This window comes from Amblyraja radiata, chromosome 2 (assembly GCF_010909765.2).
Source record: "Amblyraja radiata isolate CabotCenter1 chromosome 2, sAmbRad1.1.pri, whole genome shotgun sequence".
NCBI lineage: Eukaryota > Metazoa > Chordata > Chondrichthyes > Rajiformes > Rajidae > Amblyraja > Amblyraja radiata.
The window spans coordinates 24,404,364-24,419,940 of NC_045957.1; the positions used below are offsets into that span (position 1 = coordinate 24,404,364).

At 44.8% G+C, this 15,577-nt stretch overlaps 2 protein-coding genes across 2 annotated transcripts in view; one reads left to right on the plus strand and one right to left on the minus strand.

Moving 5' to 3' along the window:
* The window catches only part of zbtb47 (zinc finger and BTB domain containing 47), a 179,529-nt gene extending 172,967 nt beyond the window's left edge, over positions 1-6,562 (plus strand). Inside the window, 1 exon segment of the mRNA XM_033043360.1 lies at positions 2,713-6,562. Coding sequence (XP_032899251.1) covers positions 2,713-3,095 — 383 coding nt within the window. The 3' untranslated portion in view covers positions 3,096-6,562.
* Positions 6,563-11,481: 4,919 nt separating this feature from the next.
* Positions 11,482-15,577, minus strand: part of klhl40 (kelch like family member 40) — a 17,606-nt gene continuing 13,510 nt past the window's right edge. Inside the window, exons 5-6 of the mRNA XM_033043372.1 lie at positions 15,156-15,308; positions 11,482-11,946 (exon numbers count right to left, since the gene is read on the minus strand). Coding sequence (XP_032899263.1) covers positions 11,835-11,946; positions 15,156-15,308 — 265 coding nt within the window. The 3' untranslated portion in view covers positions 11,482-11,834. The remainder of the gene's footprint in view (positions 11,947-15,155; positions 15,309-15,577) is intronic.

A 15,577-nucleotide genomic window follows, 5' to 3' on the forward strand; every position in this document is an offset into this window, starting at 1 on the left:
GTACAGAGTTTGCACATTCTCCCTGTGACCACATGAGTTTTCTCCGGGTGCTCCGGTTTTCTTCCACACTCCAAAGACGTACAGGTTTGGCTTCTGTAAATTGTCCCTAGTGTGTAGGATAATGCTAGTGTATGGGCTGATCGCTGGTTGGCACAGACTCGGTGGGCTGAACGGCCTGTTTCCATGCTGTATCTTTAAAGTCTAAAGTCTAAATGTGCCTTGACAGGAAATAGATGGTTATCCCATCAGTCTCCAATTTCTTTATTTGTTACAATTCCGCAAGCACTCATCTTTGTCTGAGTGGCTGCAGATTAGCGAAGTGGACTTATGGTCTGCATTAGAAGCTGTGTAACCGTACCATCTACTGTGAAGAGGTATATTCAGCCATAAAAAAGGACACAAAGTGCTGGAGTAACTCAGCGGGCCAGAAAGCATCTCTGGGGAACATGGATAGGTGACATTTCGGGTCGGGTCCCTTCTTCGGATTCTGGGTCATGTTTTCTTTGATTGGGCAACTGTTGTTTCAGAAAAATGTAGTTTATATCAAACAGATATATTTTCTTTATTTCACTTATTTCATTTTAGACTTTAGAGATACAACGTGGAAACAGGCCCTTTGGCCCACGTAGTCCGCACCTACCAGTGATCATCCCGTACACTAACACAATCCTACACACTAGGGATCATTTATAATTTTATCGAAGCCAATTACCCTGCAAATCTGCACATCTTTGGAGAGTTGGAAGAAACCAGAGCACCCGGAGGAAACCCACGGGGTTACAGGGATAACGCGCAAACTCCGGACAGACAGCACCCGCAGTCAGAATCAAATCTGATCTCTGGTGCTTTAAGGCAGCAACTTGGAAAATAGAGAATTGCATGAGTTTTAAGGAGTTCAGGGAATCAAAAGCAAAGATTTAGAGCTACGCGGGAAGGAGAAGTGGGACTAATTGGGTAGTTCTGCAAAGAGCTATCGCTGCCGATTGTTCAAATGGCCTGCGCTGCAATGTATTACACAAAGTGCTGAAGGAACTCAGTGGGACACTCAGCATCTCCGGAGGATATGTTACTCCAGCACTGTGTTCCACTCAAGATTCCCGCATCTGCAGTTCATTGTATCGACACAGATGCAGGCAAATGCGACTAGCCAAGACTGCTAATTTGGTCGCCATGAACAAGGTGGGCTGAAGGGCCTGTTTCCATGTGGTACACCTCTATGACCCTATAACAACATGTGTCAGATCGTTAAACATTTGTGCACTATAGTGCACAAAGTGCTAGAGTAACACAGCGGGTCAGGCAGCATCAATGGAGAACATAGATAGAAGAGTCTCCATCTGAAATATCACATGCATATCCTCCAGACCCACTGAGGTATTCCAGCACTTTGTGTTCTACACAAGGTTCCAGCATTTGCAGTTCCTTGTGTCTGCAGTGTAATGTTGTGAAGGGATCCTCCAGGTTATTATTCTATGAACGCCACCACTGCTGTACCACAGTGGTAGGTTTGCCACGATGTTGCTCACTGAGCCTTCAGTCTGTGATGGCACAATGGCGCAGCTGGTAGAGCCGCTGCCTCATGGTGCCAGAGACTCGGGTTCGAACCTTGGGTACTATCTTTGTGGAGGAAACGAGCACTCAGAGAAAGCCCATGTGGTCACATGGAGAACGTACAAACTTCACACAGACAGCACCTGTGGTCAGGATCGAACCCGGGTCTCTGGCGCTATGAGGCAGCAGCTCTACTGCTGTGCCACTGTGTCGCCATATGTGGTGGGAGTGGATAAGGAAGTGGGATAACGTAGAGCTAAGGTAACGTAGAACTAGATGAGCGGTGGTCAGTGTGGACTCAGTGCACCAATTTGACCTGTTTCCATGCTGTATCTTTCAATGGCTCAACTTGCCCATGCCGACTAATATGCCCCATCTACTCTAGTTCCACCTGCCTCATTTGGCCCATAATCCCTCTACCCGATTCATGTAAAGTGAGATAATGTAGAACTAGTGTGAGCAGGTGATCAATGGTCAGCATGGACTCGGTGGGCCGATGGGCCTGTTTCCATGCTGTATTTCTAAACTAAAAACTAAACTAGAGTAATTGGGTAAATGATGGGCCTTGTGGAAACGGTGGGCCGAAGGACAAGTTTCCATGCTCTATCACTAAACTAAAAACTAAACTACAGATCTGCCACCTGTTTACCAGCAACTGGCAGTCTGCCCCCCCCCCCCCCCCTTTAATTCGGATAAAATTAATACCTCGTCCCCCCCCCCCCACCTCACCCCGGCTGAGGATGGGGCGATCGAACTGGTCTGGCCAGAGCCAACAGATCCGTTCCCGACTTTCACGGCTGACTTTGCGGGTCAATATCTCACCGCCCCCCGTCCATGACCTCTGTTGGTCCGGCAAAATGTATAACCCAGAAAGGCTCTGGAACCAAGGGTGCCGCAAAATTGGTGGTGAACCTGTAGTGTGAATGATGGTCAGCATAGGTATGGTTGGCCAAAGTGCCTTTCAATGCTGTAGCTCTGAAGCAAAAATTAAACTAATGTGAATTGGTGATAGATGGTCGGCATGGACCTGGTGGGACATGTTTCCATGCTGTATAAGTAAACTAGCGGGCACGGGCGTGAGCCGAAGGGTCTGTTTCAATGCTGCAGCTCTAATCTGAACTGAACTTAAAACAAGAGCTGACACGTCTGCTTTGCTTGCAGGGGAGAAGCCGTACATCTGTGAGATCTGTGGCAAGAGCTTCACCAGCCGGCCGAACATGAAGCGCCATCGTCGCACGCACACGGGCGAGAAGCCATACCCATGCGACGTGTGTGGCCAGCGCTTCCGTTTCTCCAACATGCTGAAGGCCCACAAGGAGAAGTGTTTCCGAGTCACCAACCCCATCACCCCGGACAACAACCTGGCCTCCAGCCCGCCCCCCAACTCCAACCCCCTCCTCTCCCACCACCACTCCCACCCTCACCCTCACTCCCTCCCGCTACCCCTCCTGCACTCCCTGCCCCCCACCCTGCCCCCGCCCCACCACCTCCCACCCCCTCCGCCACTCTTCCCGGGCAGTCGGATCAACGCCAACAACAACTGAACGGCAGAGAGCTATTATTTCTTCTCCTCTCCGTACAAAAGAGACAAGGAACTCTAACAATCGGCTGAAGGTGCCCCCCCCCACCCCTTCCTCCCTCCCTCCCTCCCCTCCCATGTGTGACTCTGAATATACTGTTAACTGGGAGGAAAATATAACCAAAAGAGGCAAATGTACTTAAAAGGATGGGGACTTAAAGTCGACGAACCTTGGAGGGAGGGGGAAGGGGACAAAGATCATGACTTGTGTAACGATAAAAACCTATTTTGGTGTATTATTTACAGTAAGGATGCAGACAAATAATTTTTTTTAACGTATCATATAGGACAAGACTAGTGTGGACTGGTCTCAACCACTCATAGACTTTAACCGCTCACTAAAAAAACCAACCTGTGTTAGAACACAAATATCCCTACAGTATATAATGCAAGAAGGACTCGTGCAGCTTTATTGCAGAGTGCATCTCGGGGGTGGGGAAGAAGCTAAGCAAGAGGCCCTTAATAAATGTGTTCCTGATATACTTACTTAGCAAGGTAATATTGGGAGTCTTCCCATATCCCGTCACTCCCCTTTTCCCTCGCCTCAAATCTATAACCTGCTATTTTATTTAACAAGGGTAAGACGAGCTGTGCTTGTGTGTGGCAAGCTTAACTATTTACTGGAGCGCGTCTAACAGACTTGGCGTTTATTTTTTAGCAGTCAATGTGGGTGTTGCGCAAGTGAACCATGACTTTGGTTATTAAAGCATGGAGCCCGCGACCTACTGTGGGATCGATTGAAAGGAGAGTGAGAAAGAAGGAGCTCTATCTTGTGGGGGTGTGCAGAAGCCAAAGAGGGGGGAGACAGACGGGCAAGGTCAGTCGTACGAAGTAGCTCTTCTGGCTAGGAAGCCGTGAGCCTGGGCACAACACTACTTTCTCCTGCCCCTCTGAGCCCACTCCAGCTCACCTTTGCTGTCCTTTGCTTGCAAACTTCATGTATGTTTCTGGGGAATTTTTTTAATAGCAATTAGCACTTAATCATGGACGGCGTATCTTCTAACGGGTAAATACTGTCGTTGCCGTTTTCTTGTTTCCGGAACATTAAAAAAGAGAAAGGGCAGACTGTGTCAGTACTGGCCAAGGGATTTTGATGCAAAGCAGCCGAATGAATGGGAGTGAAACTAGTTAGTGTAACACTGAAGGAAAAGTGATGAATCCTGCTGAGCACCCGGCAAAAAGGATGCAATGATCTGAGCTGGAGAATCTCACATGGTGGCATTCAGATGAGGAGCTTTGGGTCACTAAAGTCGCAGCAGCAATCCTGTCAGTGATTGTATGGCTCCAAGCCATAGTGAGCGAGGGCGTTTGTCCTGTTCATTAAATCTTACCTTACTTGAACACGAAAACAGGTGAATTTTCCTTTCAAATGTTGCCTTAGATGATTGAGTGCGTTGAGTTGCAAGCTTGGATGGGGCAGTCAATGATGGACATGGATGCACATCACAGAAGTGTTTCACCCTCCCTCCCTCCCTCCCCTTCCACCACTTCCAGCAGATGTGGCTGCCGTTGACTCATCTGGGGATGTGCTCCAATCTCAATTTACAGTGGTGTCTTTGTGATAGAGTTGGAGTTTCACGTTTTGGAGATGAACGGGTAACATGATTACTCCAGTGACTTGTATGTGTTTCAACTGGTATTTCAATGTGTGTTTCAGATAGGGACTTTGTCAATGCACAGATGATCAAACACCATCAGTTTTTCCTGACCAAGGACTTTCTGATCTTGTCAGATAGTGCCCAAGGACAAGGGAATATTGGGGTTGATAGTTGACTTATGTTGAACTTGCTTGAGCTTGTGGAAGGCTTCTAATAAGTAGTCAGGCAACAGCATGGAGATCCCCAGCAGGATCACTTACATTGCTAAGCTTTGCATCATACCAAGCAAAGGTAAGTCCAGTTTACCTACCACATCTTCACCTCAAAATGGTGGTCTCTGAAAGATGAACATTCGCAAGAAGTTAGACACAAAATGCTGGATTAATTCAGTGGGTCAGGCAGCATCTCTGGAAAAAAGGAATAGGTTGCGTTTTAGGGCGAGACCCTTCTTCAGACAGGGGAAGGGGAGAGGGAAACTAGAGGTATGAAAAGATACAAAGAACAAATGAATGAAAGGTATGAAAATTACTCATCAAAGCCAGCAATGATGATCAAGGAAAGGTGGAGTCTACAATGGCCCAATGATAACGAGAATTCAAACAGTGAAACTAGGCAGGACGGCAGTGGAACTAGCAGGAGGATGGGGTGGGGGAGGGAAGGCGAGAGAGACAGAGAGGGAATGCAGGGTTACTTGAAATGAGAGAAATCAATATTCATACCGCTTTGTTGAATTAGGACAGAATAGACTATACATCTAGTCTCCTATTACAATTACAGCAGGGTAAGTAGGGGATCCAAAAGCTAGGTGGGCTTTAATTGCAGAAGGATTGAATTACAAGAGTAAAGTCAGGCTGCAGTTACTTAAGAGGCATAAGAGACCACTGGTGCTGGAATATGGAGCACAAATAGGGTCAAGTAACATCAGTGGAGGCAAGTAGTTTCGGGTCAAGACGCTGCATTAGGACCAAGAGTCGGTCCCGGTGAGAGGTCCCGACCTGAAACGTCGACAATTCCTGGTCCCTCCACTGATGCTGCCCATCCCATTGTGTCCCTCTAGTAAAGATAGACACAAAGTGCTGGAGTAACTTACCAGCATTTCTGGGGAACATGGATAGGTGGCGTTTCAGGTTGGGACCCTTCTTCAGAGTTCCTCTAGTAGTTTGGTATATCACTGCAGATACATGTTGAGACCACATCTGGTTTTGTTAGATTGATTGCTCAGTCCAAGAATCATTATTTGAGGAGAGATTCAGACTACTGGACGTATAATTCCCTGGTGTTCAGAAGAATAAGAGGAGATCTCATTGAAACTTAAGATTTTATGTGCCATGGTAGGATGAATGCTGAGAAGATAGTTGTCCTGGCTGGAGAGTTTAGATCCAGCAGATCCTGTCTTGGCCACTTAGGACTAAGAGGAGGAGAAATTTCTTAACTCTAATTAAGGCTTGCGAATGTTTGGAATTCTCTATTCCAGAAGACAATGGATGGTTAGGTTTTTAATATATTCAAGACAAGATTGTTAGATCTTTGGGGTACTAAGGCAATCATGGAATATAAGGATTGTATTGATTTATTATTGTCATGTGTACCGAGATATAGCAAAAAATCATGTGTACATTGTCCCATGCAAAAGAGAAAATAAACAGAGTGTAGGATATAGCGTGACAGCTGCAGAGAAAGTGCAGATTTAGAAAATGTGCAAGGGATGCAAGTGGAATATCGGGAATTTATCCCCAGCATTTAAGTGGTCTGTTCCAGAGTCTGATAATTACGGAGGAAACTGGAATTAGAGTTGAATATCAGTGAACTGCAGAGAATAAAGGGAATAGCGGCACAGCTGTCCACATCTGGATAGTTGGGAGTTGCTACCAGGGTCTAATGTGTCTCCACACGCTGCCATTTTAGTTTACTTAGAATTGCTTGACTAACAGATACCAGCAAACTGTTTTTTACACTTGAACACTAACATAGGTTTTAAAAGCATTTATTACATGGAGCGCTTAGGCAGTCTTCTGTTTTGAAACTAGACTAAAGCTGCAGTGATTGCCTGCTTTGGGGCCTGAAATGGTCTTGGTTTTTAAATAACTCGCACACTACACTGCATCTGCTTCACAGATTTCTCTTTGTATAATTGTTGGATGTCCTTTAATTGCCCCGCCCCCATTGTACTCTAGTACACAATTAAATAGTTGGCATCCGTCCATCTGCGAGAGATGATGGTGCAGCTTTGACGTTGTTCAGCTTGGAGAGGGGAATGTTTCATCTGTGGTTGCATTTATTGCTGTGGCTGACTAGTCCTCTCCTTGACAGGCAGACCCTCCCACAGGTGAAGTTGTTTCTGGCTGTTGGATTGGGGAGTGTGTTATTGTTGCTGTTGAGCATTTAGTGGCGATGATGCCTGGTCTCCAGGGTCTTGAACCATGTGCTTCATACCCGCCTGGAGGTCCTTTCTTCCTCTCACACAATGAAGTAAGACTGGAAAAATGATGGCTGCTCATTTGAAATAAGTGAATCGGAAATGACATAATCAATCAGCAACATTAATCTTACAGAAAATCACTGTCTTTTATTGGGGAGAAGTTCACAAATCATAGAAGCAGAATTAGACCATTCAGCCCATTGAGTCTACTCTGCCATTCAATCATGGATGATTTATCTTTCCTTCCAACCCCATCTATTAACCTCTCCCCATAAGCTTTTATACCCTTATTAATCAAGAATCTGTCAATCTCTGCTTTAAAAACACCCAGTGACTTGGCCTCCACAGGCCAACTGTGGCAATGAATTCCACAGATTCACCACTCTGGCTAAAGAGATTCCTCCTCATCTCCTTTCTTAAGGTACGTCATTTTATTCTGAGGCTGTGGCCTCTCGTCCTAGACTCTGTTGTGCAGGTCTTCAAAGAATCATTTGGTGGCAAATAACAGGGGAGCGAAAGTATGTTTGCAAGTGCACTGTTAACACAGACTATATTTTAGATAATTTAACGTGCAGTATTTGTCTTTGCACAGAGGGAAGGAGGAATGTGTCAAGTGAAGCATCGCAGTATTTTTAATGTGCTCTTTATCGGATACAGAATTTAAAATGTTAAATAAAATAAAAGGTTGGTTATTATAAAAACATAGGACTTTTTTAATATTAAATGTTTTTAATACTTTAGAATTCTGCCTATTTTGCTCATCATAAAGAGAAGGAATTGGAGGGGAATCACACTTTAAGCAATAGTTAAAGCAAGGGGTTAGCATTTTAATGTTTCTCACAGTACTGATAATTCAGCACTTTTCATTATGTCTTGGTGTACTGCTATAGGAGCCCTCAGCTAGTCATTGGCAGATAAGCCCTCGTTTTTTAAAAACCTCCTGCATAGGAACCTACCACAGTGCTGTAATTCTTTGCAGTTTTGGAGTGAAGGGGGAGTTGTCACATTGTGACTTTTTTTGCACAAAGTTCAAGGTTATTGTGTAGGAAGGAATTGTAGATGCTGCTTTACACTGAATATCAACACAAAATGCTGGAGTAACTCAGTGGGTCAGGCAGTGTCTCTGGAGAAAAAAAATAGGTGACGTTTCAGGTTGAGACCCTTCGTCAGGCTGAGAGCAGTCAGTCTGAAGAAGGTTCTCGACCCGAAACGACACCTATTCCGTTTCTCCAGAAATGCTGCCTGACCCGCTGAGTTACTCCTGCATTCTGCGTCTATCTTCAGTTCAAGGTTAACTGTTCATTTGCAGTGATCCTTCCCCTCAAACCCACAGTCACACCTCTAAACTGCATTAGCCAGAGGGAACGTGTGATTGTGCCCTTCCCTTTTTTTGTAGCCAAGATCTCTTTGTATCATTGAATGGGGGTGGGAAATGTTTGAATTCCATAATCCTATTTTTAAAAAAGAGTTTTGATAAAAAAGTTTTTGACAAAAATTATCCCAAAGAAAGCAATAAATGGACATTTAGCAGGACAAACTCACACAGGTTAACTGTATGTCTTTGTGTCTCACAACAACAATGTTAAGAGGATTTTTATTTTGTTTTGGTGGCACTACCTTCGGTGAGTCTTATTTTTGTTTTTTTGAATAAATCCTCATTCCAGTTGCGGCAATTTCAGGAACTCTCATCCTTTATCAAGCCAAACGCACGTTACGTTCCTGTCGGAAGTAATTCCGCTTGGCCATAATATGGTCTGCCCCTCTCTTGAGGCTGAATGGGTTAAAGATTCGGACACATTCTGCTTGGATATTAAATTCAAAGGTAGCTACGTCTGAGGGTCAGAGTTGAAGGGTGAGAGTTAACAATGAATCGGATGATTTAACTCTTTGTTGGCATCCATCACCTTACCACAAATGTTACTTTTCACTGTACTGCCCAGTATCAAGGGTGAATTTCTTCATGTGCTTCATTTAGGTAAGCTATTTTTTATCCATGAAATCTTGCACCTTATCCCTATTTAATAGTCCTTTCTACACAGACCAGAGGGGTGGGATGGTTGGTTGGGGGTAGGGTGGGAGGGAGGGGGGGGGGGGGGGCGGGTGGGGGGAGAGGCGGGCGGGAGTTGGTGGGGAGGAATGTTGCTCCATTACTGTAGTTATTCCACTATCTTGCTACGAGATTATACCAATGTTGCTGGCTGCATAGTGCTGCCTCATTCAGGTAGTGTACAGCTTGTTAAACATAGGGAAATGCTACAGTTAATATTCAGTGGATTCAAGGCCAAAATTTAGCTTGGCCGTCTAGTAAAGCATTAGGTTTAAAAATAATAAAAATAAAATTTTGTGTAACAGTCATAAGTATCTTAATTCTATATTTTACTACATAAACACATCTTAGTTATCTTGTGTATATAGCATTAATATAGAATGTTTTAATCTTGTGGTTAAAAGGAAGATTATGTCAATAGGTGCTACAATTACCAGTCTATATCCGTCATTTATGTATTGCTTAGTGTATGGTGTATACAGGATTTGCTGTCTTAATTCATGAGAGAAATAAATCCTTTCATTATAATAAATGTACGATTCATGCCTTGATTTTATTTTAAGTGTTATTGTCAATCAATTTGCAGTTTATTGCAATCCTTCTGCCTATAACTTATTTTTTCTATCCTTGGGGATCTAAGGGGTAAGTATTTTTTTTAACAGAGAGTGGCTGAATCCAGAAAGTGCTGCCAGTGGAGGTGCTGGAATCGGATACAAATACAACATTTAAATGGCATTTAGGCAGGTACTTAAATAGGCAAGGCAGGGAAGAATGGGTCCTAATGCAGGCAAGAGAGTGCTAGTGTACGGGGTGATCACTGGTCAGCACGGACTCAGTGGGCCAAAGGACCTGTTTCTACACTGCGTCTCGAAAGTAAAGTAAGTTTTTCAATGTTGGAAATCAAAATATATTTCGTAAATATTCAACAAATCAGGTATGAATCGTAAAAAGCAGAATTAATGTAATTGGTCAATGACTTGCTATAAGCTGGTACATCAAACGTTGTTACACAAACATAGGTGGAAAGAAATGAGGTGGACAAGGAGTGGGAAAGTCTATAGAGGTGCAGAGATGGCTGAGCATGATGGCATTAAAGCAAAGGTGGGTGGGAATGGGCCGTGTAAAGAATGAAGGATTGTTTTAGTGGTCGCCAGGACTTGAGGGGCTGAGCTATTGGGAGAGGCTGGGCAGGCTAGGACTTTATTCCTTGGAGCACAGGAGGCTGGGTGGGGTGGGGGGGGGGGGGGGGGTGATCTGGCAAATTCATGAGGGGAATAGATAGGGTGAATGCACAGAGTCTGTTGCCCAAGGTTAGGGAATCAATTACCAGAGGACATAGTTCTAAGGGCAACATTTTCTCACAGATGATGGTGGGTATATGGAACGAGCTACCATAGAAGGTAGTTGAGGCAGCTACTATAACACCATCTAAAAGAAACTTGGATGGGTACATGGATATGAAAGGTTTAGCAGGATATGGGTCAAACGCAGACAGGAGGGACTTGCAAAGATGGGGCATCTTGGTCGGCATGAACAAGTTGGGCTGAAGGGCCTGTTTCTGTGCTGTTTGACCAGGTGATTTAATTGAGCATGACCAGCATCAGCAATCCATACAAGTGGAGGTGCTGATAACCATCCAAAGACCAGGGCTTGGACAGGAGAACTCCTTCAGTACCACACCAGGAATCTTGGCCTAAATCTCGTGTTCGCCTTAAGTAGAATGAAAAGTTGTTTGGTGTCGGTGAGAGTGAGGTAGTGCAACGGTAGAGTTGCTGCCTTACAGCGCCAGAGGCCCGGGTTTGATCCTGACTACGGGTGCTATCAGCTCTTGAGTTTCTACATCCACCCTGTGACTGCGTGGGTTTTCTACGGCTGCTCCGGTTTTCTCCCACTTTCCAAAGCGTGACAGGTTTGTAAGTTAATTGGCTTCGGTAAATTGTAAATTATCCCTAGTGTGTAGGATAGAGTTAGTGTACGAAGGTGATCTCTGATCGATGCGGACTCAGTGGGCCAAAGGACCTGTTTCGGCGCTGTATGTAAACTAAACTAAACTAAAGGTGGTTCAGTCTGAAACAGACACAGCACTAACACTGAATATCTTTGAAGGAATAAAGTTCACAGCGGGTCTGGCAGCATTGCTGGAGGCTCCACTGAGTTACGCCAGCAGTTTGGCTCTTGTTTTGTAAACCCGCATCTGCAGTTCCTCGTGTGCCTTTCAATGGGTTGGATCACCTGCACTTGCTATTTTGTAAATTAAACGTGCTATATAAATGTGATTTTTTTTTTGTTGTATTAAATCTTTAATTCGTATTTTCAGTGTACTTTTTCTGTGACAAAGCCAGTCTCATTGCGCCCACAGTATTAATAGTTTCATTCATTTTATACAAAATGTACTCCACATCATTATGAAAACTTTGGTATGAATCACTCAAATTATCAGAACTGAAATGTTTGGAAATTTAATTACATGAATCAACTCCGAATATATCTGCACTCCTAAACTATTTCTAAATGCAAAAGGGATCCAGAAGCAGAGGAGCTTGACGTGTGTTTTATAAAGAACACATAAATCCCCCTCTTCCAGTGTTTGGTTCCAAGTATTACATCTCATACCCTTTGCAGTTTACTTGATACCAATGTCTATAGCTTGTTCATTCGTAAAATATTTTGTCGAACTGGAAGGAACGTTGCTGTTGCAGCGTACGGAATCTCCCGGAGAATTCCAAACCATTCCTTCTTGTCATCGTTGTACCTGGAAATAAAACGAAACCGTGACTAGCGTCAGAGGAAGATGCCATTTTGGTCTATCGCACCCGAGGGATTTTGTTGGAACAATCTGGGTGCTGTGACCTCCCCACCATCGAAGGGATCTACAGGAGTCGCTGCCTCAAAAAGCCAGCCTACATCATAGAGGGCCATGCCACCCTGACCACGCTCTCATTTCACCCCTGCCATCGGGAAGAAAGTACGGGAGCCTGAAAACTTGTAATGTTTCAGGAGTAGCCTCTTCCTTACAGCCATCAGGCTATTAAACACTACAACCTCCAAATAAACTCTGAATTACAGAGACTTGGGGGCATTGGTTTTGTCTTTTTGCACTATTATTGTTTGTTTTATGTGTGTGTATATAAACACTTGGACATGTAGACGATAGGAAAGTTAGAGGGATACGAGTCAAACGCACAGAGATGGGACTAGCTTAGATGTAGCACCTTGGTCAGCATAAGCAAGTGGGTCGGAGAGTCTGTTTCCATGCTGTATGACTATCTGACAAACACAAGGACTTCAGCGAGGCCTTTGACGATATTGCGCATGGTAGGCTCATCTGGAAGGTTAGATCACATGGAATCCAAAGAGAGCTTGCCAACTGGATACAACATTGGCTTGGCAAAAGGAATGGGAAGGTGGTAGGGGTGCTATTCAGATTGGAGGTCTGTTACAAGTGGTGTTCCATAGGGATCGGTGCTGAGACCACTGGTGTTTGTCATCTGGATTAATGATTTGGAGGACAATGTGATGGTCGCTTAGATAGATGCATAATACACTAATAATGGTGGACTGTGAAGAAAGTTAACCAAGACTACAATAGGATCTAGATGAACTGGGAAGACTTGCACAGTAAATAGTAGGTCTCTGAAGAGTGATGTACACAAGACCGATCTAAGGGTACAGGTGCATAGTTTCCTGAAAGTGATGACACTGTTAGCTAGGTTCTGAAGAAGTCCCGAATACAAGTGTTATCCGTCAATTCCTTCCACAGGTGCTGCCTGACCCGTTCAGTTCCTCCAGCACGTTTTTTTTGCTCACGATTTTAACATCGGCAGTCCCTTGTGTTGCTATGGTGAAGAAGGAATTTGGCATAGATGGGCACAAAGTGCTGGAGTAATTCAGCGGGTCAGATTGTATCTCAGGAGATAAAGGATAGGTGACGTTTTGGGTTGGGACCCTTCTTCAGACTGCTTCAGGCAGGCATTTGCATGCTTGCCTTCATCAGTCAGAGCATTGAACACAGGAGTTGGGAGACCTTGTTGTAAATACAAGGCGTAGATGAGAGCACAGTTGGAGAATGGTGTGTAGTTCTGGTCGCACAGCTATAGGAACAAAGTCATTACTCTTAAAAGGGTTCAGAAAGATTCACGAGGATGTTACTACAACTTGAGGGCTTGAGTTATCTGGAGAGGCTGGGACTGTTTTTCCTGGAATTAAGGAGGTTGAGGGGAGACCTTGTAAAGATATATGGATCCTTGAGCCTGAAGAAGTTCCGACCCGACACATCACCCATCCTTTTTCTCCAGAGATGCTGCCTGATCCGCTGAGTTACTCCAGCACCTTGTATCTATAATGGCTGCAGTCTTTTTCCAAAGATAGTGGAGTCGAAACCAAGAGGGCATAGGTTTAAGGTGATGGGAAAGATTTAAAGGGGAACTGAGGGACATATTTTTCACACAAAGTGGTATGAGCTGCCAAATGAAGTGGAGGTGGGTACAATTGCGGTGTTTAAAAGACATTTGGACAGGTACATGGAGGGAAACAGGCCCTTCGGTCCGTGCCGACCAGTGATCACCCCGTACACTAGCAATATCCTACACACAATGGGGACAATGATTACATTCTTTGTCTTCTCAAGCGCCTTTAACACAATTCAGCCCCGACTGCTAGGGGAGAAGATGGAGAAGATGAAGGTGGATCCATTACTGGTACTGTGGTGTTTGGGTTACCTTTTCCTCAGACTACAGTACGTGCGCCTACAGAACAATGTCTCAAGCACCATCCTGAGCAGCACAGGGGCTCCACAAGGAACTGTGCTGGCTCCATTCCTGTTCACCATCTACACAGCGGATTTCCAACACAACACCAACAGCTGCTTTTTGCAGAAATTTTCAGATAACACAGCTGTTGTCGGCCTCATCAAAGGGGGCAATGAGGAGGAGTATAGAGATACAATAAACAACTTTGTGGAGTGGAGTGCACACAATAACCTCCATCTCAACACCACAAAAACCAAGGAGATAGTTGTGGACTTCAGGAGGGGGAGGAGGAGGACTCAACCAACACCAATCACCATCAGGGGCACTGAGGAGGTGGTCGCCAACCACAGGTACCTTGGTGTGCAGCTTGACAGTGAGCTGGACTGGAAGAGTCATATGGAGGCGGTGTACAGGAAGGGACAAAGTCGACTGAATTTCTTAAGGAGGCTAAGGTCATTCAACATCTGCCAACCCCTGCTGTGCAGTGTCCAGATGACTAACGGTCCAGCAGGTGGCAGAGGCCAGAACTCTGAACAAACTGGGTTCAATAATGACCAACCCCACTCACCCACTCCACGCCCTGAAGGTGATCAAGAGCAGCATCTTCAGTCAGAGACTGATTGCACCAATGTGCAAAACTGAGAGATAGGAAGTCTTGTATACCAGCTGCTATAAGGTTTTACAATGCACAAAAATAACTTTGCACTTTTTTAGTATTCATTCATTGTATTTTAACTTATTAAGTATGGAAGCTATCTGAGGAAATGTGTGGTGTTATGTCTGTCTTGAAGCTGTTGTGGCACTGTAATTTCCTGTAAAGGATTATTAAAGGATCTAATCAATCAATGTATAATTAACAGATGCCAATTAACCTACGTCTTTAGTCAGCTTGGCCAAGTTGGGCCGAAGAGCCTGTTTCCATGCTATATAACTCCATGACTACAAGATTTTAATGTTGCACTGTGTCCATGCTGACTTGCATTCAGTTTTGTTTATCATCATGGGTCGGTAATTAGCCATGCTAGATGATTTGCAGGAGAATTAGGTAGTAAGTATACAAATTATAGAGACATCCACCACAGATCCTGCCCCCAGTCCCAACTAGTCCATGGTGACCATAGGTTTAGCTGAGCGAGTCCCATTTGCCTGCATTTGGCCCTGTTCCTCGAAACATCGATGATGGTCGTGTGCGGGTGAAAAGTTGACAAATTACCTCCAGACGTCATTGATCTCGGTTGGAACGAAATCTCCGGATCCGGACTCTGATTCCAACATGACAAACCCACCGATGGCGTATAGGGAGTCCGACAATGTGACCAGGCTGAGAGAGCTCCGCTCCTGCGGAAATGGGGTGCTTTCTTCCCACCTGGAGAGAAGATCAGGGGCTCAGTCAGTCTGGAACAAGTGATCGATGGTCGGCACGGATCCAGTAGGCCGAATGGCTTGGAGCAGACCTCGGAGCAGAATTAGACCATTTGTCCCATCAAGTCTGCTGCGCCATTCAATCAGGCTGATCTATCTTTCCCTCTCAACCCCATTCTCCTGCCTTCTACCCAGAACCTTTGACGCCCTTACTGATCAAGATCCTATCAATCTCCATGTTTAAAAATACCCAATGACTCGGCCTTCGCCTCC